The sequence below is a fragment of the Petaurus breviceps genome, unplaced genomic scaffold (genome assembly GCF_028583685.1).
Source record: "Petaurus breviceps papuanus isolate PSGF00001 unplaced genomic scaffold, PetGlider_PUasm1.0 115, whole genome shotgun sequence".
Classification (NCBI taxonomy): domain Eukaryota; kingdom Metazoa; phylum Chordata; class Mammalia; order Diprotodontia; family Petauridae; genus Petaurus; species Petaurus breviceps.
The window spans coordinates 9,953,064-9,979,989 of record NW_027185612.1 but is presented as its reverse complement, the minus strand read 5'-3'; the positions used below and the strand labels follow the sequence as shown (position 1 = coordinate 9,979,989).

The following is a 26,926-nucleotide window of genomic DNA, read 5'->3' as shown; positions in this document are numbered from 1 at the left end:
AACAAAGACCACAGAGCTACAAAGGACCTTATGCAACAACTTTTTCTGGGAAAACAGAATCATAAAAAGAGAAACAGCTATCATTGTTCCCTAACAGTCCCTCTCAACTAAGAGATTCATTATTGTTTTCTGTCTCTCAATGAAGTCAATGTACAAAGGTTAATTTAAGCAAGTTACAAGGGCCAACAAGTTACAGAAGTCTTCAATAGACAGAAGAAAGACAATTACTTCTTTAACAATGCCCTTGGCTTCAGGCAATACAGATAAATAGGAGCTTTCCAAAAAGAGCAAAGATAACGATTATAAGGATTTATCTACCAAGAGTCTTACCATTGATAAAGACAAGTTGTTTCCTCAGAGAAGTGGTTAGAAACCACTTTCCCTGTAACAGAAATCCTATACTATAAAAAGATAAACGGGGGCAGCTAGGTGGCACTGTGAACAGAGCATTAGCTCTGGAGTCAGGTGGACCTGAGTTCAAATATGACCTTGACACTTAACACAAAACCAGCAGTGTGACCTTGGGCGAGTCACTTAACCCCAATTGCCCTACCTTCCCCCCTCCAAAAAAAAAAAAAAAGAAAAGGAAAAAAAGACAATGGACAGTCAATTAGGTATGTTCCAAATCATTTTTTCCAAGACAATACACAAAACTCAACATAGACCTGGGAAAAATATGGGGCCACCTTCATTTTACTAGGTCATAGTCTCATATTCTAAGGAAATAGATACACTAAAAAACTAACAGAACATAAGTCTTTAATAACACTGATATCAGGGACTTAGTAAATCTGCCTTATAAGTGAGGCATGCTCTATCATGTTCTTCTATTACAGTACTAGGTTTTAGGGATAGAATTTTACCCACATGTGAATCTATATTATGAAGATTACATTAACTGGTGGTGAGAAAGAGGGGCTTATAAAAGAATCTGGATTAGTGTACTTAGATGCAGTCAACCACATTAGCTTAGAGCATAACTGACCCAAACCTTGGAAGTATGAGCATTTAATACAAATATTTAATTTGTATCAGAACTTAAAAAAACAATAGTCCAGGAAAAAAAAGGCAATCAACATAATCCCAAAACAACTTTAAAATACTAAAGAATAAGGAGATCAAATAAACAGGCTCAGATTTGAATAAAAGAAAGCTAATAAAGCAATCACTGATCTCTCTTCCATCCTAAATATTTAATTTTGAATGTACATGAAACCAACTTACAAGGTAAAGAATTTGTAGAGTATGCAACATTCAACATAAATAAAGCAGTCTAAAGCAAAATAAAAAGAAAAACAATTATTTTATTTCTGTATACCAAGACTACAAATAGCATTTGAACACTTCATTTATTACCCAAATTAAGAAATTATACAATTTATATTGATACCGGTAAAGATCTTACAAGCATCATTTAGTCTTCCCACATTTATAAGTATATTGCTGGTTACTGTCAATTAAATATGACATCCAACAGAGACTCCAGTGACAGTAAAATATTTTCAGCATAGAGATGACCAAGAAACTGATTATAAATTCTGGTGATTATCCATACACCCCCCCTTCCCTATCTATCCTTAGAGAAAATGCACTTTGTTTTCACAATGGACGCTCTGAGTTGTTTACTGTTTTTAATCAGCTAAATTAGATATGAACACAAATCTTGAACCCATAAAGTGCCTTATTATTAGAGAATAGCTTCTTTCCTATATCAAAGGAAGATGCTTCCCTGGCAATCAAATCATATTCAGCAACATGTTCCCTCCCACCTTCTTGTCTAAACAGCAGCACTCAACTCAGCAGCTGAAAGCAGAAGCTGCTAAGCCACAAAAATAACAACTAATAAGTTGGTTTCTACAGCCTAGAAATGACAATTGAAGGGAGCGAAGTCATAGAAAGAATATGATCACAGCAGGCTACAGATACAAAAGATAAAGCCTGTTACTTCGGTTCAAATGATTTTTAATAGATGGTACAATGTATTTTCTTTCAAAGTCATTACTATTGCAGGTAGTGTGTATGTCATAGGAATAGGATACATAACAAAAGAAATCTGTACAGGCATGAGGGGTAGGAGAGGGGGGAGAAACAGAACAAAGAAGCATGTATACTTCACATCTATTTAATATAATGTCCAACTCATAATGATGCAGCCCAATGTAGTACTTAAAATAAGCATGCTAATCCCATTTCTGGAAAATGGTTTCAAAAGCACAAATAAAATATTATCAGTGTTACATATTTTTCAAGCTTACCATTTCAGGAGAAGGCAGCAGAAAAGAGATGCATTTAAGTTTTAGTTGCAACAACTAAAGATTGTAAACAATTCAACCACATGAGAAGCAATAAGGGGGGGCTTAAGGACAAGCATTTTTAATCTTCCAGGCCCAGGATGTCTGCATACATCTTCAAGATGACATTTGCCCAGTTATATCCCATTAAGCAACGTGCTGCAACTTATAACTTTATTGCTAGCTCATAAAGTTATCTTTATTTGAACAGCACAAAGCGGAAGCTTCATCTTTGGTTAATTCACTGTATATACTGAGTTTGCCACTGTTCTTAAAATGTGCTCTTCTTGGCATAAACACTAAACGAGCCACACTGCACAGCATTATTTTGAGTCACTGGAAAGCGGTGTCCATGTAAATAAATGAGTTACTTAATAAAATCATGTGTGTTTTAAAAAATAAACCTAGGAGGACATCTGGTAAGAAAGAAGAGCTGCAGAAACCTAGCCTGAGATCCCTTGGTTGGTTGGTGGGGGAGCTGCTTATGATGGAGGCACTGCTTAGTTTCTCTTTGCAGAACACTGCATTTAGCTTCTGCACAACTCAGCTCAACTCAAATCCAGCAGCACACTCAATGGCGTACAGGAGCTTACTTCGGAGAAGGTTCTCGTCATAAAACTCAGGCAGCTTCAGGAGGTTCATGCAGGTACTGGCAGTGGGAAGTCGGTCTAGGTCAGAGCCCCCATTGTGAATGCAAAATGCAGGATACAGCTCCTGAAAGAATACATTCAGTGGGAAAGGTTGTTTTTATTTCTGAGTTTACTTTACGACAGCACACAGTCAATAAAAGCCAACAAAGAAAACTTGCATGAACTGTTTGTCCAACTAGACATTAGAGAATATTTTCTTTCCCTTGGTGTACTAAGAACCATCATTACGGTGGAAACAGTGCTGCACATAACAGACCTGGGTCTGAATCTGCTCCACCACTGACCATGAGGAGCAAATCACTTAACCTTGCAATGTCTTTTGTTTCCTCCACTATAAAATGGGTATGTTACTATTTACCTCACAGGGTTATTGGGAGCAAAGTGCTTTATAAACCTTCAAGCACCAGGACAATTTGAGAAGTCAATATAGGCATCTATCTCTTGGCACCTTTATTACATTATTTATAAGGAACATCATGTACTTGGCAATGTATACAAGGACACAGTAGGGACAAAAGGATATGGAAAGCACTGCTACAGAAAACTTTAAGCAGAGACTCAGTTGAGTCTTATCCACAAATGTCACTCTTCCTTTTTTGGGTAAAATGAAAAATTCTAAGCTTAGCTGGCTGCCATCCAAAAAAAAGTTCTAATAAACAAAAATGAACATTCAGGATAACATATTTCACATGATTTATGACACCAAATAAAAATGTATATTCAACTTTAAGAAAGCAATAAAAACATCCTGTTTGTTTCCACATTCCCTTTCTTTTTTTTTTTTTTAAAGCAGTTGGGGTTAAGTAACTTGCTCAAGGTTACACGGCCAGTTATTTCTGGGTGTGGTGCTGAGTATCTGAGCCCGAATTTGATCCAGGTCATCCCGACAGTGGAGCTGGTGCTCTTACTCGCTGAGCCACCTGGCCGCCCCTAAGCAACTGGGGTTAAGTTACACGACCAGGTGTTTCTGGGTGGGTGCTAAGTGTCTGAGCCTGGGATTCGATCTCCAGGTCTTCTCAACACTGGAGCGGGTGCTCTTACTCGCTGTGCTACCTGGCCTCCCCACCACATTCCCTTTCAATCTTTTTTTCCCAAACTAAAAAAATTTTGGTTTTATAATTATTTAAATAATTGTAATCGTGAATTACTGTTCAGATTCTACTTTAACTGATACATTTTGTTTTTTATATAGAAGTCAAATGTGCTGAAACCCAAAGCTACCCATATTCTCCCAAATTACTAGAATGCAAGAGTGATTTTAATCGCTAACAAGCTGCCTTTTATTTTTTGTAACTGACTAATAAAATAATACAGTACCAACGGTTTTCAGTTGCAAGTAACCTGCCTTTTAATACTCATTTTGTTTATCTACATAGGCAGAATGGCTTAATGACTGGAGAACTGGCTGGCAAAACCTGAGTTCACACCCAGCCTTTGAAAATCCTAGTTGGGCAAGTCATGTAACTTCACTAATTCTATAAATTCCATAAACAGCAGAGAAGATGCTAATCTGCATTGGCAGAGGAAATTTCCTTATCTGAGAATTTCCTATACCAATGAAATCATAGGTCCAGTCACTATTACTATCATTTTTTTTGAGGGGGGGGGGCAAGACAATTAGGGTTAAGTGACTTGCCTAAGGTCACTCAGCTAGTTAAGTATCAAGTGTCTGAGGCCACATTTGATCTTAGGTTCTCCTGTCTTCAAGCCCAGTGCTCTATTCATGTTGCCACCTAGCTGCCCCAACTACTACTTGCATATTTTTCTTTGGGAATTGTTTCTTTCCTTCTTTTTAAAATCTACATTAATCCTTAAATGGATTTAAATATTTTTCCCCACTTCTTTGAATTTTTCATACTTTTTAAATGCCAGTCTTAGTGAGAGCTCTGAAGAATAGGGAAGGACATTCAGGTAAAACAGAAAGAAGGGTATATTTACTTTAAAAATTTGTAAAACAGGGTGGCTAGGTGGCGCAGTGAATAAAGTACCCGCCCTAGAGTCAGAAGGACCTGAGTTCAAATCCAGCCTCAGACACTTAAAACTTACTAGCCCTGTGACCTTGGGCAAGTCACTTAACCCTAATTGCCCCTCCAAAAAACAAAACAAAAATAGCACAAAAAATTTTTTTGGAAAAGAACTTCAAAGTATTAATAATGCTAGTAAAAACAAACACCCTAAAGTAAAACATTCCTTTTTACTATAAATGCTAAGTTTATTACTGTAGTACCCTAGCATAACAGTATATACTTAAAATAAGCCTGGGACCAACATCAGTAATGAAAGGGATCTGACACTAAAGTGAACACAATGAAAAGAATCTCAAAGGTCCCTTAAAATAAGTCATATTGCATTTTCCTATTGCCAGTCAACAATTTAACTTTCTTTCTTCTGTCTACTTCCTCAGCCCTGCTGGAACCTAGATGAAAATATAGTTAATCTTTCCAAAAAGCAAAGGACAAAGTGTGGGGAAGCATGGCAGGGAATGTTTCCAGACATTTTCCTTGAAGGTGGAGCCTATTTTTTTCATGAAACCCTTCAATCAAATAAGAAAAATATTGTGTCTATTGTTTTGGGAAAAGGATGCATGAAACAAGTGCCATTTTGTTTTGATCACAGCAAGTGGTCAAAGATAAAAAATAGGGTGTATTTTAAGACAATGGTGGCAAGATGGTGATGATCCATCTTAACTATGACTGTAAAAATTACTATTAGGAGAAAGTCTTCCAAGATTATTGAATATTTTAAAAGTTAAGGTAAATTTTCAAAATCAACTTCAAATCTAACTTGCTCAAAACCAGTCGATTGGAACATGTAAATTTCCGTCTAAAACCTTTTAAAGCAATCCATTCCTACAGAACAAAAATCATTTAATCCACTGGGGTTTCAGACACCATCCCCTTTTTTGCCCAATGAAGAAAGAGATACTAAGATTAAGTGACTTGACCACATTCACAAACCAAGTCAGAGGCAAAGCCAGGGCTAGAATCGAGGTTTCCTAACTCCACATCCCAAGGGACTTTCCACTGGGCTGGTTAGCTAAGGTGGTCCTTATAGTTCTATTATTCATTCATTCTGCCCACTCTGGGCCCATACTAACTAACTAGTTCATCAAAGTCCTACACCCTATCTCCCAAACACAGTTATCATACCAACTAATCCTAGGTATTAGTGGCAATAACAACATTTGCCTTTTACCAGAGAACTGAAGACAGAATACTTTAATCTGAGACTATCAATCTAGAATTTCAGGCACCAAGGCAACTTGGTAGGAGGAATATTTTGAGCCAGGGCAGGCACCTCTATCAGCATCCTAAAAGGAACATAATGTAGGCATTTACATATTCCTTTTACATGCAAGGTTGGCCCTGCTATTCCCTGCTGTGGGGAAATGTAAAGTTATGTATAATTCATTCTTATTTCTTTCTTCAGAAGTTCTTCTCTTGCTGGAAGTATTTACATGAAAGAAAACAGCAATGATGTTTTTTCCTTTATCCCGATTACAATTTATAAACTGAAGCCCTCTGGTAGGGCTGGACCTTGTTCACACATATCAAAGCACGAGAAATAACAAACCAACATTTAGTAAAAATTGTTATAAGAAACTGATGGAAATAATATCTGTACCATTCACTCTGATTTAAGGATACTGAATTAATAGGTCAATAAACTTCTCTAAGTTCCATTTATCTGCTTTTCTTACATCTATTTTCCCTATCACGACAAATTAATTTAATTCCCTGTTTATCTTTCATTGCACTATTTGTTTTTTGCAAGAGAAATTCTATTTATCAGCATTACAGTGTTAGGAATTGCTAAATGTATCCTTACGACAACTGAAAGTGACAAGTGTGATAGTGGCCTGGCTTCAAATAAAATAATGACCATACAGGTATAGATATATATCTTGTGTGCATGTGTGCAGTGTGTGTTGCAACTTTCTTTTATTTTTAAGTATATTTTTGTTTTGTTAGATGTAAATATTTTTTAGCAATCATTTTTTAATTTTGATTTCCAAATTCTCTTCCTCCCTCCTGTTCCTTGCCCCTTTCTGGAGATGATAATTTGATTATACATGAAGTCATGCAAAATGTATTTCTATACTAGCCACATTGCAAAAGAAAATGGACAAAAAAGAAAAAAAGAAAAGCAAAGTAAATAAAGTAAAATTCAATCTGCATTCTGAGTTTATTGGTTCTCTTTCTGGAGGTAGACAGCATTTCTCATCATGGGTCCTTTAGAACTGTCTTCAGAGAAACTAAGTCTTTCACAGTTGCCCAATCATCTTTTTTTTCTTCAAATGCTTTATTAACTTCTGATTTACATCATTCATTTCTGCCAGATTTTGAGTTACAAATTTTCTCCCCGTTTTTCCCCTACTCACCGCCCCAAAATAGCAGTCCCACAGGATATCCCCTCCTCCAATCTGCTCTCTCCCATATTTTCTCCCATAGCCTTTCAACTTTTCCAGTGGATCTCTATGCCCCAGTGCCTGTATATCTTATTCCCTAATTACATGTAAAATAGTATTAATAATAGTATATATATATATATATTTGAATATTTGATTTTAAAACCTTGAATTCCAGATTCATTCCCTTCCTCCTTTGTCACCCACCCTTACTGGGAAGATAAGCAGTTCAGTATAGGTTGTACATGTGTGGCTAATGCAAAACAATAACATAGTAGATATATTGTAAAAGACTGACTATATTTCCCTCCCTCCTATCCCACCTCCAACTTGTTCTATTCTCTACTTTGATCCAATCCCTTTTCAAAAGTGGGTGCTTCCAACTTCCCTCCCCCCGAGCCTGCCCCCCCTTCCACCATTCCCCCTGTCATCCCCTACTCTCCTGGATGGTGAGATACCCTATTTAGTGTGTATTTCATTCCCTCCTCAAGCCAAATTCAATGGGAATAAGGTTGACCCATTCCCTTTTGCCTCTTCTATATGAGATAAGTTTACCTCATTCTGTCTCTCCCCATCTCCTCTCATTATATTCTTCTCTCACCTCTTAATTTCACCTTTTAAGTATCATCCCTTCCTGTTAAATTGGTCTTGTGCCCTCTATCTATGTATACCTGTAAACATATATACACACATTCACATATGTATTCATATGCTCATATACCCTCATATATAGACATATATATTTCTATTCCCTTCAACTACTGAGAAAAGTTTCATCAGTTACAATTATTGTTTTTCCATGTAGGAATGTTAATAGTTCAACTTTAATAATTTCCTTATGATTTCTTTTCCCTGTTTACCTTCTCATGCTTCTTGTATCTGAATGTCAAATTTTCTATTCAACTGTTTTTTTCAGCAAGAATGCTTGAAAGTCCTCTATTCCACTGAATGACCATGAATTTCCCCTGAAACATGATACTCAGTTTTGCTATGTAGGTGACTCTTGGTTTTAATCCCACCTCCTTTAACTTCCAGAATATCATATTCCAAGCCCTTTGATCCCTCAGTGTAGAAGCTGCCAGATCCTGGTTATCCTGATTATGTTTCCACAGTATTCAAATTGATTCTTCCTGGCTGCTTGTAATATTTTTTCCTTAATCTGGGAATTCTGGAACCTGGCTATAATATTCCTAGGAGTTTTCTTTTTGGGATCTTTTTCAGGAGGTGATCAGTGGATTCTTTCAACCTCTATTTTGTCCTCTGGTTCTAAAACATCAGGGCAGTTTTCTTTGAGAACTTCCTGGAGGATGATTTCTAGGTTCTTACTTTGATCATGAGGCTTTCAGGTAGTCCAATAATTTTTAAATTATCTCTCCTGGATCCATTTTCCAGGTCAGTGGTTTTTCCAATGAGATATTTCACATTGCCTTCTATTCTTTCATTTGTTTGGATCTGTTGAACAGCATCTTGATTTCTCATGAAGTCATTAGCTTCCATTTGCTCCAATCTAATTCTGAAGCAATGATTCTCCTCACTGAGCTTTTGAGATTCTTTTTCCATCTGGCAAATTCAGCTTTTTAAGGCATTCTTCTCCTCATTGCCTTTTTGAGCCTCTTTTGCCATTTGAGTTAGTCTATTTTTTAAGGTATGATTTTCCTCAGTCAGGCTGTTGACTCATTTTGTAATTTTCTTGCATTGTTCTCATTTCTCTTCTCAATTTTTCCTCCATTTCTCTTATCTGCTTCTTAAGGTCCTCTATGGCCTGTAACCAACTCATATTTTCCTTTGAAGCTTTTGGTGCAGGAGTTCTGACTTCACTGTCTTCTTCCTGTTCCATGCTTTGGAAAATTTTTGTCCCCAAAATAAGAGTCTAATGTTGGAATCTTCCGTCTGCTTTGTTTCCTTTGCCTAGCCATCACTGCCTCAGTCACTTGACCCCTGGGCTTTTTGCCACAGTAGGACTATCACCAGACAGGGGAGCTTTCGTCCCAAATGCTAGGGTTTTCTCAGCTGCCGGAGGTATTAGATGAGTACCCTCCCTGAGGTCTCCACACGCTCTGGCAAGCTGGACACATACCCCAGGACTTCCACCTTAGACTGCAATCCAGATCCAAGAAGGTTAAAGCAAGAGCGATTACCCCTCAGACTGGTGTTTGGTCCCCCTACACTCTGCAGGCCAGGAGCTGAAGCTGCCATGTGGCGCTGGCTGGCACTGCCAACATCTCAGCAGCTTCTCGCCCCGGGGGCAAAAGCCATGCATTCCCACTTACTGGGTCCCAAAGTCCAGACTGCACTGACCTCTCACTTTGTACCTTGCATCTATGCGTTGATAAATTTGGAAATGGCCACAGCTGCTGCTGATCTGGAGTCCCTCCAGCTGGTGGATGGTCAGGCCTGCCCTAGGGCTAAAGCCTCTAGTCATGGTTCCCACAGCACTGTGCTGGCCGATTCCTGACGGCCTGCCAGGCTGTCCTCAGTGGGAGGTTAGCTTCTCTGTGTCATTTTGTGGGTTCTGCAGCTCCAAAGTTTGTTTAGAGTCCCCTTTTTACATGGATTGGGGAAGGTGGGAGCCGGAGTAGCAGGGACGTCCTGCTTCTACTCCGCCATCTTGCTGACCGGTCATCTTTACAGCAATGCTATTACTGTATAAAATTTTCTTCTGGTTCTACTCACTTTATGTTGCATGTGTTCATGCAAATCTTCCCAGGTTTTTCTGAAATGATACTGCTCATCACTTCTTACAGTACTCCATCACAATCATATACCACAACTTCTTCAGCCATTCCCCAATTGATGGGCATCCCCTCAGTTTTCAACTCTTTTCCACCACAAGAGCTGCTATAAAAATCCTTGTATAAATATCCTTTTCTTTGATTTCTCTGGGATACAGACCTAGTCACTGCATTGCTGCATCAAAGGGTATGCAAAGTTTTATAGCTCTTTGGGCATAGTTTCAAACTGTTCTCCAGAATGGTTGGACTAGTCCACTAATGTATGGACAGTACATCAGTGTCTCTATTTTTTCACATCCCCTCCTATATTTGCCATTTCCCTTTTTTATCATGTTAGCTAATTTGACACTTGTGGGTATGTAATGAGAATGTGAATATGAAGATCTTCCCTGCCCTTGAATAGACTTAGGGGGGGAGTCTGAAAACCTTCCCTGCTTTAGAAGTAAATTCTGCCTCCTGATAGGCTGAATGTAATCACATGGAGCCTGTGGTGGGAGGGGTTGGCCTGAAGTGAAGCAGAGCCCAAAGGAAACTGGGAGTCAGAGCTGGGGGGTTGGGAGAGGTGGGAGGAAGACCTCAGACAAGGAGTCAGAAAGGCTCCTAAGTAGATATTGATCTTGTATTGGTTTGTGGGAAGGCTGAAGGATGCTGTGGCTCTCAGTGTTAATATGGCTTCTGAATACCTTTGGTACTATGATGGAACTGGCTGACTGGTTTTGGAGTTTGGTTTTCTGGTGTATAAATAAATGCTTCAGTTCTATCCTCTATCTGGAGAGTTTGGCATATTTTTTGATTGAATGTCATGCAATACTTACAGTCACTATCTTTATCATGATCGTGGGAGCTGTAAATATTATGTTGATGCTACCGGGTAGTATCTCAGTGTTGCTTTAATTTGCATTTATCTAATCAGTAGTGATTTAGAGTACTTTTTCACGTGACTACTGATAGTTTTGATTTCTTCTGAAAACTGCCTGTTCGTATCTTTTAGCTACTTATCAGCTGGGAAATGGCTCTTATACGTGAGAAATGGAGCCTTTAGCAGAGAAATTTACTATAAAAAGTTTTCCCCTAGCTTCCCGTTTTCTTTCTAATTTTGGCTCTGTTAGTTTGTGCGAACACATTTTAATTTCATATTATTAAAATTACCTATTTTACTTTCTGCGATCCTTTTTACCACGTGTTTGGTCATAAACTCTTCCCTTATCCAGAGAACTGACAGGTACATTTTTCCGTGCTCCCCAAATTTGCTTATGTCATCTTTCATGTCTAAATCATTTATTCATTTTAAATTTATCTTAGTGTGTGAAATCCTCATCTTTGATAAGTTTCTGCCAAACTGCTTTCCAGCTTTCCCAGCGATTTTTGTCATAACGTTGGGTTCTTACCCCCAAAGCTTGGATCTCTGGGTTTATTAAACACGAGGGTACTATGGTCATTTACTACTGTGTACTATGTAGCCAACCTAACCCACCACTCTATTTATTATCCAGTACCATCTGTTTTGATTACCACTTTGTAATATAGTTTGAAATCTGGAACCGCTAGTCTAACTTGCAATTCCCAAACCCCCACACCTCTCCACCCCTCCACCCCTGGATTTCCTTGATATTCTTGACCTTTTGTTCTTCCAGATGAATTTTTCTTAGTACTTTTTTCTGGCTATATAAAATAATTCTTTGGTAATTTGATTGGGAAAGCACTGAATAAGTAAACCGATTTAGGGAGAATTGTCATTTTTACTATACTAACTTGGCCTACCCACAAGCAATTACTATTTCTTCAACTGTTTAGATCTGTCTATTTGTGTGAAAATTATTTTGTAATTTTGTTCATATAGTTTCTGGGTTGGTCCTGGCAGGCAGACACCCAAGTACTTTATATTGTCAACAGTTTAAATTGGACTCAGGTCCTCCTTACTCCTAGGTCTGGGCTCTATTTACTGTGCGACCTAGCTGCCACGATGATGGGTATTCTTACTTTAACCCTGATCTTACTGGGAAGACTCCAAGCTTATCCCTGTTTCAGATAATGCTTGCTATTGCTTTTAGATACTTATTTTAAGAAAGGTTCCATTGATTCCTATATTTCTAGTTTCTAAAAGGAATAGGTGATATTTGTCAAATGCTTTTTCTACATCTACTGATATAATCATATGATTTTTGTTGTTTGTTTTGTTTTTATAATTGATATGGTCAATTATTCTGATAGTTTTCCTAATACTGAACCATCCCTGCATTCCTGGATATAAGCATCTTAATATATCAAGATGGTTTGTAAGTATATATATGATACGAAAAATGTGATTTATTTATTATTCCTTCCTTAGTAACCAGTAAAATTGGGATTCTCTTTAATATTCAAATAGTCTTAACTTGCTAAGGGTTGTACCATACATGGATTTCAATGTGCTGAATTAAAAAAAATATAAAATGTTATTGAGAGAACTATAAGATTATCTAGTCCAAGACGCTAATCTGTGTGATGAGAAAAAGAGATCAGAGTGGTTAAATGATTCATCCCAAGTCACAGAACTAATTAATGGCAGAATGAAGATTAGATTTCAGGTCTCCTAACTCCTAATAATTAAGTGCTGTTTAGATTATACTGATTTTCTTCTCTAGCATTACAGCACAGATCTTAAAACAAATTTAACATTACTGTCAAAAAATAACTGTTCTTTATCTATTGGTTAGTACTGGCACAACTGGTAAAATGACAACCACTTTTCAAATATGATGGAAGAGAGACAAGTCTAGGACTATATTAAAAAAAAAATTTTTTTGGCTTTTGGAGGGCAATTGGGGTTAAGTGACTTGCCCAAGGTCCCACAGCTAGTTTTTGTGTTAAGTGTCTGAGGCCAGATTTGAACTCAGGTCCTCCTGACTCCAGGGCCAGTGCTCTATTTACTGTGCCACCTAGTCGCCCCTAGGACTATATTCTTAAAGGGATACTTTAACACATCTTTTCTGGATTAGTCAGTAGAAAAAAGTCAGTGTTTCATTTATTTTTTACAACCAACCTCAGAAATGGTACGGTAAATGTCAATTAGAACTTAAAGAGAGAGTAGTTCAAGTCAATTAACACTGATTAAGAACCTACTGTATACAGAAGTTAGTACTAAGTATGTTTACGTATAACATAACCATAATTTTGATAATATGGGGTCTCAGCCTTCAAGGAACACAGAGTGGAATAAGACATATGCATGACTTACATGAAAATAAAGCTGGAAGAGGAGACAAAAGAGAGCAGAGAAGGAATTATTATTAAAATTTTTGGTAAACATTCACCAACAGATGAACATCAATGTTCTCAAAATCACAACACTGAAAGGAGAGAATTTGATTTCTGAAGTTAAAAAAGATTTTTTTTAAAGACTATATAGTCTTTAGCATAAAAATAAAAAGACCTTGAAGGCAGGAGGTCAGTCAGAACTAGTAAAGTTATTGTGTAAGGGAAAAGCTTAAAATATATTTCACAGCTAAATGCTGCATTTTTACTGTTCCTTTCACAATGCTAATTGAAATTTCTACTTTGAGTCTTAAAAGTGTTAAAAATGAAGTTCTACATTGAAATGCTAAGTCAAGGGCACCATTTCTTGCATAATTAAACACAGTAGAACGGGAATTTGCAATGGTTCAAAGTGAGAATCATCATCAATTTATTATGTGACCTGATGGTAACTTAACAATTTTCTGCAGCACTTTAATGATTTTTTTTTGGTATGTAACAATCACATTTATTAAACTTATTAAAGTTTAATTAGCTTTAGCAAATGTTATTCTTCTCCAATAATCTGGCACTAAAGGCTCTCATAACTTTCAAATGATGCCTCCTTGCCTGTTCTATTTATAGTCTCAGAACTGAAAGATATCCTCTTTTATTAAATAAACCTGAACTAACTCTAACAAAGGTAGTTCTTTTGCTGAGTGTACTAGGTTAAAAATAAAAAATTCTAAATTTTAAAATCTGGGTGCTCTACAACAAGGAAGTGCAAAATCAGTTCCAAAATTTGAAGACACCAATGACTCAGTTTGCACTATTGATAGGCACTGCTTGTTCATAACCTCAGGCTGCGATATTTGGACAAATCAAAAAACTACTTATGACATGGTAAAACATAACATGATAAAACATAAAACAAACAGATACCTATCTACATTGGGCTTTATCTGAATGTAAAATGGTTATGGTAGCTGGGAAAGATGGATTCTCAATTATGGAAATTGCACCTTCTCTGTCTGGATACCAGTACAGTCACCAGCTCTCCCACTGTCTTCTCCTCAATGAGCAGGCTGTGATGTTAAGATTCTATGGGGTCAGGCAATGCTGTTGAAGAAAACTGCTTTGTTTCTGAACAGATTGCTTAAAATAACAAGCTCTATCTCCAGAGTTCACAAAGTATGGAAATTCCCACATTTTAATCTTCTAATGTTATTGCCAGTGTGGCAGTCATTTTAAAAAAATTTATTTTGCCTTCTTTTTCTTAAAATGTTAATAAGCTAAAGGGATGAAAATGAATGTCACAGTGGTGGTTGCCTCAATCTATCTAGGTTGGACAAGCCATCTTTTTTTTTTTCCATTGAAGTCTTGGTGCTGACTTCACAGACACTGGCAGTTCATAAATGTCAGTGAAATTAAATTGATCTTGTATTGCTTTTCTCTGCCCTCCCACAAGTAGTAGTGTTTCTCTAGATCTTATTAAATACCTAAGTGAATGACTAAGAAGACTAAAATGTAGGCTAGCAAACCTCACATTTTACAAGTTACTATAAAATAGGTTCAGAATCCTAGCTCTGTTTCTTACTCTCTTTGTGACCTTTGAGCCTTAGTTTCCTCTTTTGTAAAAGGTTGGAACCAGATGATTACTGAGGTCCTTTCAGCTCTCATTCATAGGATTTAGATATAATATATATTTTTGCTATTTAGTTAATCTTGTTAGTACATTCCAGCAATAAACAAACTCACAAATATGAATAAAATGTTTTCAGTACCTGGACATCATCTCGTTTTTGCAGGAGAAGCAATGAACGCCAAGAAAGGTTAAAAAGACTTGTTTAAAGAAATTAAAAATAATGAGAAATGCTTACTCTGGCCACTATTAAAATACTAGTCCTTTGTAAGAATTTACAAAATAGATTTTAATAATCTTATTAAACTTGTAAACTTTTGTTTTTTTGCAAACTAAAAAAATAAAAAGATCCTATGAGCTATACAAGCTTGAGCTCTAAGCTAGAAGAGGAGGCTACAGGACAGCATGTATCCAGCACCCTGCAGGATCATTTCTTACAACCAACTCAATCCTAGAGTAACTGGCAGAGAATGGCCTGAACTCTAATAAAAAAAAAAGTTTTGAGGGCCTTTTAGGCGAGGCAATCTATTTGACCCTGGAAATTAAAACTTTATCTTTATTTCCATAATTTGAATATCTGCCTATGGGCAAATTAGTCAAAGTGCTTATTGTAGAAATGGTCCTTGGTAATCCAGAGTTGTGGATCCCACCCCTCAAGGCAGATGTTTTGACTCATGTGTGGCCACCCTCTTTACTGTGCTGCAAAAAGAATATAACTAGAGAAGATTTTGGGAAGATGATAGAGCAGGTCGGAAAATTTCACACTCTCAAAATTTTCCATCAGAGATAAAATAGCACCACTGGGTGAACATAGAGCAGTGAAAACAAAAAGATTAGGGGCAGAAAAGGGGTTTTCTTGGGACAACTGAGGAAGACCTCAAGAAAAATTCCAGGAGGAGACTCCCTCCCAGTGAAGAATCAACACCTTCAGGCTAGGGTCCCCTTTAACAACAAACTATAAGCCCTGGGGTTGGTAGTTTTGAGAGGCTGCCTCAGTCCCAGGAACTTTTACCCCTGGACAGTGACAGGAGTTGAGTGTCTGAGCTGGGAAGATCCAAGAAACCTCTGTTGAAGACCCAGCTATAAGTACAGAAGCAGTGGGGCAGGGATTCAGCTGACTGTCAGCACTTACAGGATGCTAGAGGTCTTGGTTTGACTTCAAGGTCAGAGGGATAACTGAAGGGGATCAGAGGCCAGAGGCACCATCCCTCACACCCCAGTACTAGAGGTGATTATAAAAACTAAATTATTACCCCAAAACAAACAAAAAAAACAAATCACAAAAAAACCCCCAAAACCAACTGCAAAGGTGAAAGAACCCAAGCACAGAGAGGTACTATGGGAATAGAGAAGAAAAGGGTTCTTCTTCAGAGGAGGATACTGAAGCAAAGAAACCCTCTTCTACCCCAAAGAGTAATGTCAAATGGTCACGTGCTCAAAAAAAATTCACCGAGGAACTTAATCAAATGATAGAGATGGAGGAAAAATTAAAAAGAAAAATAATACAAGAAAAACAAAAAGATTATGACAAGAAAGTCAAACAATTATAAAACTAGGAGATTCAGAATTTTAAGGAAGAAAATGACTACTTGAAAATCAGAACCGGAGGGTGGCTAGGTGGCGAAGTGAATAGAGTACTAGCTCTGGAGTTAGGAGGACCTGAGTTCAAATCTAGCCTCAGACACTTAACACTTACTAGCTGTGTGACCTTGGGCAAGTCACTTAACCCCAACTGCCCCGCCCTCCCCCCTCCAAAAAGCAAACAAATGAAAAAAAAAAAAAAAAGAAAAGAAAATCAGAACCGGGCAAAGGAGGAAGCCTGAGAAGTTACAAGAAATGAAGAATAAAAAAAAATATATAAAGAATGAAAAAATAGGGGTGGCTAGATGGCTCAGTGAAGAGAGCGCCGGCCCTGGTGTCAGGAGGATCTGAGTTCAAATCCGGACTCAGACACTTAAAACACACACACACACACACACACACACACAAAACTAGCTGTGTGACCTTGGGCAAGTCACTTAACCCCAACTGCTCTCCCCTTACCCCTCTAAAAAGCAAAAAAAAAAAAATAACAGAAGACAATGTGAAACATCTTGTAAGAAAAACAACGGAACTAGAGAACAGATCAAGAAGAGAAAACATAAGAATAATTAGACTACCTAAAAGTTCTGATCATAAAAAGAATCTTAATATAATATTAAAGAAAATTGTCCTGAAGCATTAGAAGAAGAGGTGAAAGCAGTAGTAGAAAATATCCAGCATTTGCCACCCTATAGAGATCCTAAAAGGAAAATTTAAGAAAATATTATAGCTAAATTCCAAAACCCTCAGATCAAATACAAAATATTATGAGCAACAAGAAAAAAAAATTATAAATGATGGTATCACAATTAGAATCACGCAAGAACTAGCACTGTCGACACTAAAAGATCACAGGTTTTTATATCAAAGATCAAAAGAACTAGGTCTCTGGCCTAAAACATCGTTCCCAACAAAGTTCAGCATAATTCTGAATAAAAAAACAAAATGAACACTTGATCACCTGTCAGACTTTCAGGACTCTCTTAAAACAACAACAACAACAACAACCCTGAACTCAATAGAAGATTTGACATACAAGAGCCAAGAGAAATAATAAGATACACACCAATGACCAATTATACGGGACTAAATAAGCATACAATATTGACCTTCTATGTATGGAAAATATAAAACCTATGTCTAAGATTGTTACTAGTAATTAGGTAGCTTATAAGAGAGTTTGGGGTAGACCTGAACATGGTATGACTCCAAAAAGTAAAACTGTTCAAGAATAGCTAAAAGAGTAATTATTTTATACAAATGAGGTACAAAAGGAAGAACTGATACAGAGGAATTAGATGGGGGAGAGGGGCTGTTAGTTCGGGAAATCTACTTTCATGGGGAATGGGTTTAAGAAGAAAAAATACATATAGTCTAGAAGAATATAAAAGTTTTAAATTTAGAAAGAAATAAAACTAAGGAGATAGAGGGGGAGAGGATAAAGGAGGGATCTTTAGAGGGGAAGGTGAGGGAATTGATTTAAAGGGGTATATAGATGGGTTCTTTACATTTAGGAGAATGGGAGGACAAGGGAGGGATTGCTGGAGTAGTGATACATAAATACATATATATCAATACCTATATATAAATATATCCATGCTCAACTGTAGCCTTGGGGTGGTGGGTACAGAGGAGGTAGAAGGAAAAAAGAACAAAGATTTTTAAAATGTGGGGAAATAAAGAATGTAACTACATTGTCTTTCACAAACATGTCAAGGACACAAGTTCACATGGTCTCCTGACTTGGGAGAGATGGAGGACAGTGCTGGGTACCCTCTGCTCTTTATTTAGTTTTCTCAGGCTGCATTAGAGCCACATACCTCACTTTGAACTATTCTTTGTCTTTGGGATATTCTAACAAGCTCCTCATTCTCTACACAATCCTGTCTTTGTCATATTCTGTTCTTCATTTCCCCCACTCATTCCCCTTCTTCCTCCTATCCTCTTTGTGATGTTTCTGGATTTACACTAGTTCCTTCTGATTTACTCATGGTCCAAGAAAGAGAAGAGAATGAAGTAAAAGGAAGCCCAAAGTAGAAGGGCCTATGATACTGTGCATTTCACTGATCTTAATTACTTTATCAGTGAAATAAATATTTCTGATACAGATGCCTCCTCCTATGTTTCCAGTTTTACTCCCTAACACACATGCTTCACTACAAAACGCCTCCAGGATATTCCACAAACAAGATGCTTCATCTCTTGGCTTTAAGGATTCTCCCTGGCTATCTCCCATGCTGGGAATGCTCTTCTTTCTCCTCTGCTTTGACTACTGACCTTCCTATTTTCCTTTAAGTACCAACTAAAATCTTACCTTCTACAGGAAGCTTCCCCAAACCCCTTTTAATTCCAGTGCTTTCCTCTCTTAATTATTTCTATTTATCCTATATATAGTTTGTTTATACATTATTTGTTTGCTTGCTGTCTCTTCCATTAGATAATACGCTCCTTGAATGCAGGAACTGTTTTCTGCCTCTTCTGATATTTCCAGTGCTTAGCATGGTGCCCACCACACAACAGTTGCTTAATAAATGTTTACTGATTAATCGATAGTCTAATTTGCTAATTTTGCAAATGAAGAAAGTAAGACCAAAGACATTCTCTCAGATTCTGAGCCATATTCTTAGCCACAGAAAATTCTCATAATCCCAAAACAAAGATAATAAACTCAAAGCAAAAAAAAAAAAAGTGAAAATACTTGTCTGTACATCTATATAAATATCTTTGCTGTATTCTGTCTTTTATTTGAATACATAAAATATCTGAAATGGTAAACATCCCTATTTGGCCTGGATTACTAATCTAACACGAAAATCGTGGCTACATCCCAACTAGTCGATGATCCAACTACCTTGTAGTCTGACGCTAATAATTTCACTTAGTTATGGTTCCAATTTACTACAAATCTTTCACTGAAAGGCAAATAGTTTACAGGCTTATATTTATGCAGAGAAACACAAATTACTAATCACCTTTTTGGTAGTTTCACAATCTAAAACTGTTAGACTGTGTGAAAGAAAAGGAAAAGTTAAGAAGAATTTCATTCAGCAACACTGCAAGATAAAAACTCAACAGAACTCCTTAAACAAAGGTTATTTGAAAGTGAATATTTATCTACATATTCTATAAAAGCTCATGTGGCAACTGATGGTTATTTGACCTATTGATCAATACATAATTAGTTTGTATTCTCTATTAAAGTGTTAAAACCTTGCCTTATTCTTTTAAAATGTACACACACATATATATGCATATGTGTATGTATATATATATATATATACACACACACAATGTGCATATGTGCATATGTATAAAATGAATATAAAGCTAGTCAATATTTACCAGACTATTTTAAAGACAAAAGATAGGCAAATCTACAAGAGGTGACTTTTTAGGGACCATAAAATAAAGAGGCCCATGTACTCTAATATAATAAACACTAGAAATCACATAATACCCTTCATAACGGGTTAAAATAGCATATCAATATTTAATCTTCCACTTACATAGTTTAGGATGCAATAAAGATTTAAGTAAACAATATACACTACAAAATATAAATCATTTCGGCACATCATTACATGTCTAATACAGTTAAAATTGAAGAATTTACTCAGAGGTATTGTAAAATTCAACTGTCAAACGAGAAGAAAACAACTCAACAACAAATAACAGCCAAAACCAAGTGACTTCAAACTGAAAAGTTATAATCCTACTCTATGCATTTTTTACTTCAATTACTACCTTCTTACTCCATCATACAGAAGTCTCTCCAAATTTCAGGGACAACTATATAAATTTAAGTAGTGTGTCTAGTCTACTGTCTCAAATTATCCTGTGCATCATAATTTATAAACATTAACTCAAATAAAACATTATGTATGTATGTGTATCTTACACTGAAAATGAGCCGTCGAAAATAACTTCTAAAAAAATCTGCAATCATATAAAGTGGACATTTTTGAGAACTCATACTTTCAGAAGCCAAAGGAAAGAATGACTTTCCTCTTCAAATACAATTTAAAAATATTTTCTCTCCAATATTAAAAAGGTCACAATTCTTTGTCAATTAAATCTATACTATATATATTCCTTTGCCTTTTACAATAACAACAAATGCTTACAATGCACGTTTACTTAAAAGTCATACCTTAAACCCCAAAAGAGGCGGTCGAGAGCAACTTGTTACAAATTTGAGCAATTTGCGCTTTTCTTCATCAGTGAAATTTTCTACAACTTTCCAAAAGATTTTAATTACAGGATGATCTGCAGAATAGCCTCCTATGAAAATGAAGAATGTTTTATTAAAATTATAATGTACTGAGGTTTTTTAAAGTACTTTTTTTAAAACACTTAAGACTTCAGGGTGACTAGTTTATTTATGGCCATCCACGGGACCCGCTCTCCACCTTCTGTCAGATGAATACAAGCAGATTTTGAAAGAACACCCCTTTCCTTGGCCATTGGGGTACAAAGTAAGACTCTAACACAAGGGAGAAGGGGAGAAAATGAAGAAGGAACAAAGGTGACAAAAAGACATTGTAGTATGCAACTATGATCTAACCACTCTAATCTGCAAAGTTGGAAAATGGAAAGATATCTCCTAATGAAGAAGTAGATGTTGGTAAGAGAGGTCTTAAGGAATTTACCTGAAAGAACTATACACATCACCAGATAATATCTCTTGTGTCACATTTGTGATAGTTCTAAATAAATAATAACTAAGGGCGACAATTACATGCAAAAATCAAATGTTTGATATTCATATGACTGGAATGGAAAGGGTTTATTTTTCACAAAGTACACATGCCTAGTCACTTACAAAATACTTTACCACTCTTAATTCAAAATAATTCCTCATGTCAATGGCTTCTGAGTCTAAATTAATTCTATAAGGACACTGCTGACTGCTATTGGTGATGCTAAAAACTGGACTAACAACCCACCCCAGGAACTGTTTAGACCCTATTTGAGAATATACTATGAGGATGTTTATGGTTCTTAATCAAGATAAGTGCTTATTAAAACTAAAATAATTGCTTTATACCATTCCTTTATTGCTAATGTGCTCAGGAATTAACATCAATAAAGTGTCTTAATTGGTACCTAAGTGAAAATGATAATAATTTAAACCTATTTACTGGAATAGCTAGGATCTTCAAAAGGTATAAGCTCTCAATATAAAGATATGCAGACAAGAAGACAATTTCTTGGTATTAAGAAAGGCAAGATTGATTGCATCTTTTAAAATTCTGACTTGATAGTGTACACTACTGCCTTGCAACCTGACACTACTTGCTTTTACAGAAGGCATTGAGATTTGACTCATGGAATAGCATAAGAAAGTGTCACTGTTGTAAAGAACTTTAAAAAGAGAACTTTCTGGGATAAAATGAAAATTTAAGTAATTATATAGCACAGAAACACTTTCAGAGGTTCAAAGAATTTTAGAATTGGAAATAATGACAGAGTAATAACCTAATTTAATCATTTTTTTTCTGAGGAAACTTTTTTTAAAGACTTGTTGTAGGTTAAATTTGTTTAAGATTACACAGCTACTTAGTGTCAGTGTGAGGACTAAAATCTAGATTTCCTAATTTCCAAAACCAATTTTCTTTCTGATACTTAACACTGATCCAGATTATTCATTCCATTTACTACCTCAAAAAGTATAAAACAAAACCTCACATACCGTAATAACTATTATCTGGCATTCTACCAGTTAATGTGAAACATGGTATCCAGATCACGACAAGGTAATACATGCAAAATGTTATATAAGAGATATATTACATATATTTTTGGAAATGCCCAATGTAGCTATAGTTAGCTGACTAACTAACTAACTAACTATATATATATATATATATATATATATATATATATATATATATATAACTAACACTGCTTGACTAACCCCATAAGGGTTTTCTTTTTCTTTGATTTTTTTTTCAATTGGGGAGGGGAGAGTGAGAGAAAAGAAATGTTTGTTAATTGAAAGAAACAAAATTGTCATGAAATTTAAAATCTAGCTAGAGAGAAAAGATACATGTATAAAAATGCTCTATGAACTCATTTATGTAAACATATGGTACAATGACAATGGATGGTTCATAATTATCATCATCCCCAAGGGAATTAAAACATCCCCAAACACCTTCTAATTCAAAAATGAAAAATGAAATTATTTCTATGTAACTCCTAATATTTTATATTTCACTGAGTTCTGACGACCTGAAAATTGGTAATTTGTGGATGTTATTATATATACAGAAATTTATAGTTAGCTGGATTGTCTTGACTAATTACAAGTCTATTTTCTAATTATGCATAATAACAATTGTTCTCCGAACTTGCTTATTTATTGACTAGAATTTTCTTCCTTTACGAAAGATACTACAGATCATTTTCAATACAAAGATGTTCACATTTCACAGGTAAGTTATATTGAACCTGAAACAACTTATGGAACACTTGGGAGTTCTTCTGGAAGAATTAAAGGATAAAGAAAATTAAAGTATATAAACTAACTAAATTAAACTATAAAGAAAATAAAAGAAAATTTAGATATAAAAAAACAGAGTAGCAATAACACACCTGAATAGTTTGTGAAGGATTTGAGGTCCTCTAAACTGATGGGCACTTGGGCACCAGAAATTAATACCTGAAATGCCAAATTAAAAAATTTAAGTTTAGGGTAGAAATAAGAAACTTCTTTTTATCACAGTGAAGCAATCTCCTTTCTTAGAGTCAACAAGTATAATACCTGGATTTCCTGTTGGTCAAACATTCTGAGCCATTCAAGATTCACAACGTTGGCCAGACCTTGTCTGAAGGCTAGACAATGCTGTCGGATCTGTTTGTTTAGTCTATAGTCTGCTACCAGATGGATATATGCGATTCGGTTAGCACTGGTGACAGGAATATCCTTTCCACCTGGCTTTAGTTCAACTACCTGTAAAGATAAAAAAATGTAAACATAATACATATTAATAATGAAATTGAGATGGAAACACTTCAGAGGAAATACACTGTGTGAAACGGCATCTTAAAACCTGTAAATGTTCAAACTTGCAAACAAAAAATAATAATAATGTTAAACAGGCATGTGCATATTTAAGCAATACCTCTATTGGGATTCTACAAAAGTTCGCACTGTGTTCTATCTTTGAAAAAGAAATGTATATTTTTAGATTCACACCTCTGTTAAAGATTCAAGAATAAGTCAGAAGGTCTGAAATAAGTCAGAAATTATGACAGAAATCAAGCTAGAAATTCAACTTGGGAAGAAAATGAAAATGAACTTGGGGAAGCAAAAAATTTTTCAGTGGATTATGATCTTAATGATAAGAGGATTCTCTCCTTGAGTTCAGACCCCATTTCATCTAGGCCTATTCATAAATGACTTTTATTCATTTTCTTCTATAAGGGAAAGAAGAGCAGGCTAGTTTATTTCATATACACTCTGCACTTACACAATAGCTAATGAAGGTCACTGTAAAGTAACTAACTTCTGGAGAAATCCTTTCACTCAAAATGAACTTTTGTTTTCCACAGAAGGATAATTAGACAAGAACATCCAATAGACTTGACTGTATTTGTAAGTCTTTACAATGAATTTATTTTGCTTACAAAGATGATAGTTTGATCACCAGTAACCCATAGTAGCTGAATTATGTGGACCCTCTAGATAACTACCCAGTATTTCAAAAGGAAGTCTCTGGAATGTGTAGTTCAAAAATCTATTGTTTCTTCTGACTGCCTTCTTCCAAATTTTAGTGGGGAAATTTTGTAAAGACATAGGAACTGGTCTTATCTTTACAATGACAAGAATATAATACATTCAATGTGGACCACCAGATCTCAGATGCATTGAATCCATGTTCTTAATTGATGCTGATTTTAAAATTGTGCTCATTATCTTCATTTCCCTCCTCTCTCAGCTGACATTCCATCTATCAACTAACTCTCTAGACATTAATTAGTTATGTTATTTACAATGTATCAAATAGTAATACCCAAGCAAAATGCAGTAAATTATACATACCATTTTGTTCCCATATTCTGTAATCTAGCCAAACTGACCTTGCTGTTTCTTACACAAAATTCTCCATCTCCCATCCTGCCACTCATGAACTAATAAATGCATTCCTCCACCTCCATTTCATTAAATTCCTTACCACAAGACTCATCACTAAAAAAGCCTTTTGGGTTTCTCATAACAAGGTAAGATCTCTCAATAACCTTGCATTTATTTTGCATATACTTACAGATAAGTATGTCAGCAAAAAAAAAAGGGGGGGGGCAGCTAGGTGGCACAGTGAATAGATCACTGGTCCTGGAGTCAGGAGTTCCTGAGTTCAAATCTGACCTCAGACACTTAACACTGACTAGCCACGTGACCTTGGGCAACTCACCTAACCCCAACTGCCCAGCCTTGTCCCCTCCAAAAAGAAAAAAAAATAAAGATAAGTATGTCATAGTAGAGAGCTAGTCTTGGGGCCTGGAGTACCTAGGTTCATATCGTTATATAACTTCTCAGTGGTCAAGACAATTCTCTAAGACTGGAAATTGTAGAGAAGATGATAGCTTCTCCTGGTAGAGAAAGGGAGCTTCCTCATCACGGCATTCCCTACAGTAATAAATTAAGTTCAGTCCCTATCACACACATGTATACTTATATCTTCTCTGATGCATAGAAAGCTCCTGTAATACAGGGATCTTAAAATTTTGTCTCTGTATTCCCAATACTTGGCACAGTTCCTGAAACAAGTTTTTTTTTTTTCTTTTTGGAGGGGAGAGGGCACGGCAGCTGGGGTTAAGTGACTTGCCCAAGGTCACATGGCTAGTAAGTTATGTCAAGAGTCTGAGGCCAGATTTGAACTCAGGTCCTCCTGACTCCAAGGCTGGCGCTCTATTCACCATGCCACCTGTGGTCACCTGCAAGTTTAATAAGAAAAAAAAATACATTGGGGGGGGGGGGTGAGGCAATTGGGGTTAAGTGACTTGCCCAGGGTCACACAGCTAGTGAGTGTAAAGTATCTGATTGGAGGCCAAAATTGAACTCAGGTACTAATGACTTCAGGGCTGGTGCTCTATCTATTGCACCACCTAGCTGCCCCTTGAAACAAGTTTAACAAACTCCTTTAGAGTGATCTGCTCCCTTCTCCCACTTTTATGGATGGAAGACATGTACATAATAAGATGTACTTTAGTGACTTAGAAGGTATAAGACTAGTTGACTGATAGGTCTAATATGAAAGAACTCTTTTAAAAAAGTCTTCAAGGGGTGGCTAGGTGGCACAGTGAATAGAGCATCAGCCCTAGAGTCTGGAGGACCTGAGCTCAAATCTGACCTCAGACACTTAACAGTTACTCGCAATGCGACCTTGGGCAAGTCACTTAACCCCCACTGCCCTGCCTTCCCCCCTCCAAAAGGCAATAAATAAACAAACAAATAAATAAGGCTTCAACGTTTATTTTAAACAATATCCATATTTAAGAAACTTTTAAACTGTTAATAATTTACAAATCCTTTAAAATGGCTAAAATGCAATAAATCATAATTAATTATATTTATATTACTATATTAAAAAGCATAAAACTGAAGTGCTTATCTTTTATAATATTAAATAGTACATTTGTAAGGGTATTTTAGTGAAAGTTTTATAATTACTCCAAAATATGAGAGTTCTAAGTAGAATATTACACACACACACACACACACACACACACCCCAACCTGAAAAGGTTGGTATTGGTTTTTTTGCTTTTTGGAGGGCAACTGGGTTTAAGTAACTTGCCCAAGGTCACATGGCTAGGTTTTTTTTTTGTTTGTGTGTGTAAGTGTCTGAGGCCGGATCAAAACTCAGGTTTTGCAGGGCCAGCACTCTACTCACTGTGCCACCCAGCTGCCCTGGTATTTTTCTTAATATAATTACCACACTGTATTATTATCCTTACCTTTAAAATTCATTTGTCTATCCATATAAAGAATTAGAATGCAACATCCTTTTTAATGGACTCTAATACTTGCACAGAGCTTTAATGGGACTACTACTTATCTAACAGCTAAGTTATTGCAATCTATTTCAGATGGAAGGGTATGAAATATTCCCATCAGCAATGGCTTTGGAGAATTCATTACAGAACTGGTTGATGTAAAGATTTTATTCTATATTTAACTAATACCACTAGATGGTGCAAGGCAATAGTGTACATAATTTTATAACATGAGCTCTCTTAAGTACTCTCAAGAAGACAAACTGCATGGGATCACAGATTTATAGCTGGTTTCTCTATATATGGAGAATCTTTTCATTCTCAGTATATATGTTCTTTGAGTATGAGATTCTCATCAAGAGTGAAACTACAATACACAAAGTATGGAACAGATTTGTAGCAAAAACA

The 26,926-nt window shown here is 36.2% G+C and overlaps 1 protein-coding gene across 2 annotated transcripts in view; it reads right to left on the bottom strand.

Annotated features, from left to right (window-relative positions):
* Window positions 1–1,284: 1,284 nt before the first annotated feature.
* Window positions 1,285–26,926, bottom strand: part of UBE3C (ubiquitin protein ligase E3C) — a 173,811-nt gene continuing 148,169 nt past the window's right edge. For both annotated transcript variants that reach the window (XM_069084551.1, XM_069084554.1), the window contains exons 20-23: window positions 23,284–23,472; window positions 23,115–23,181; window positions 20,668–20,798; window positions 1,285–3,005 (exon numbers count right to left, since the gene is read on the bottom strand). In XM_069084551.1, coding sequence (XP_068940652.1) covers window positions 2,835–3,005; window positions 20,668–20,798; window positions 23,115–23,181; window positions 23,284–23,472 — 558 coding nt within the window. In that variant the 3' untranslated portion in view covers window positions 1,285–2,834. The remainder of the gene's footprint in view (window positions 3,006–20,667; window positions 20,799–23,114; window positions 23,182–23,283; window positions 23,473–26,926) is intronic.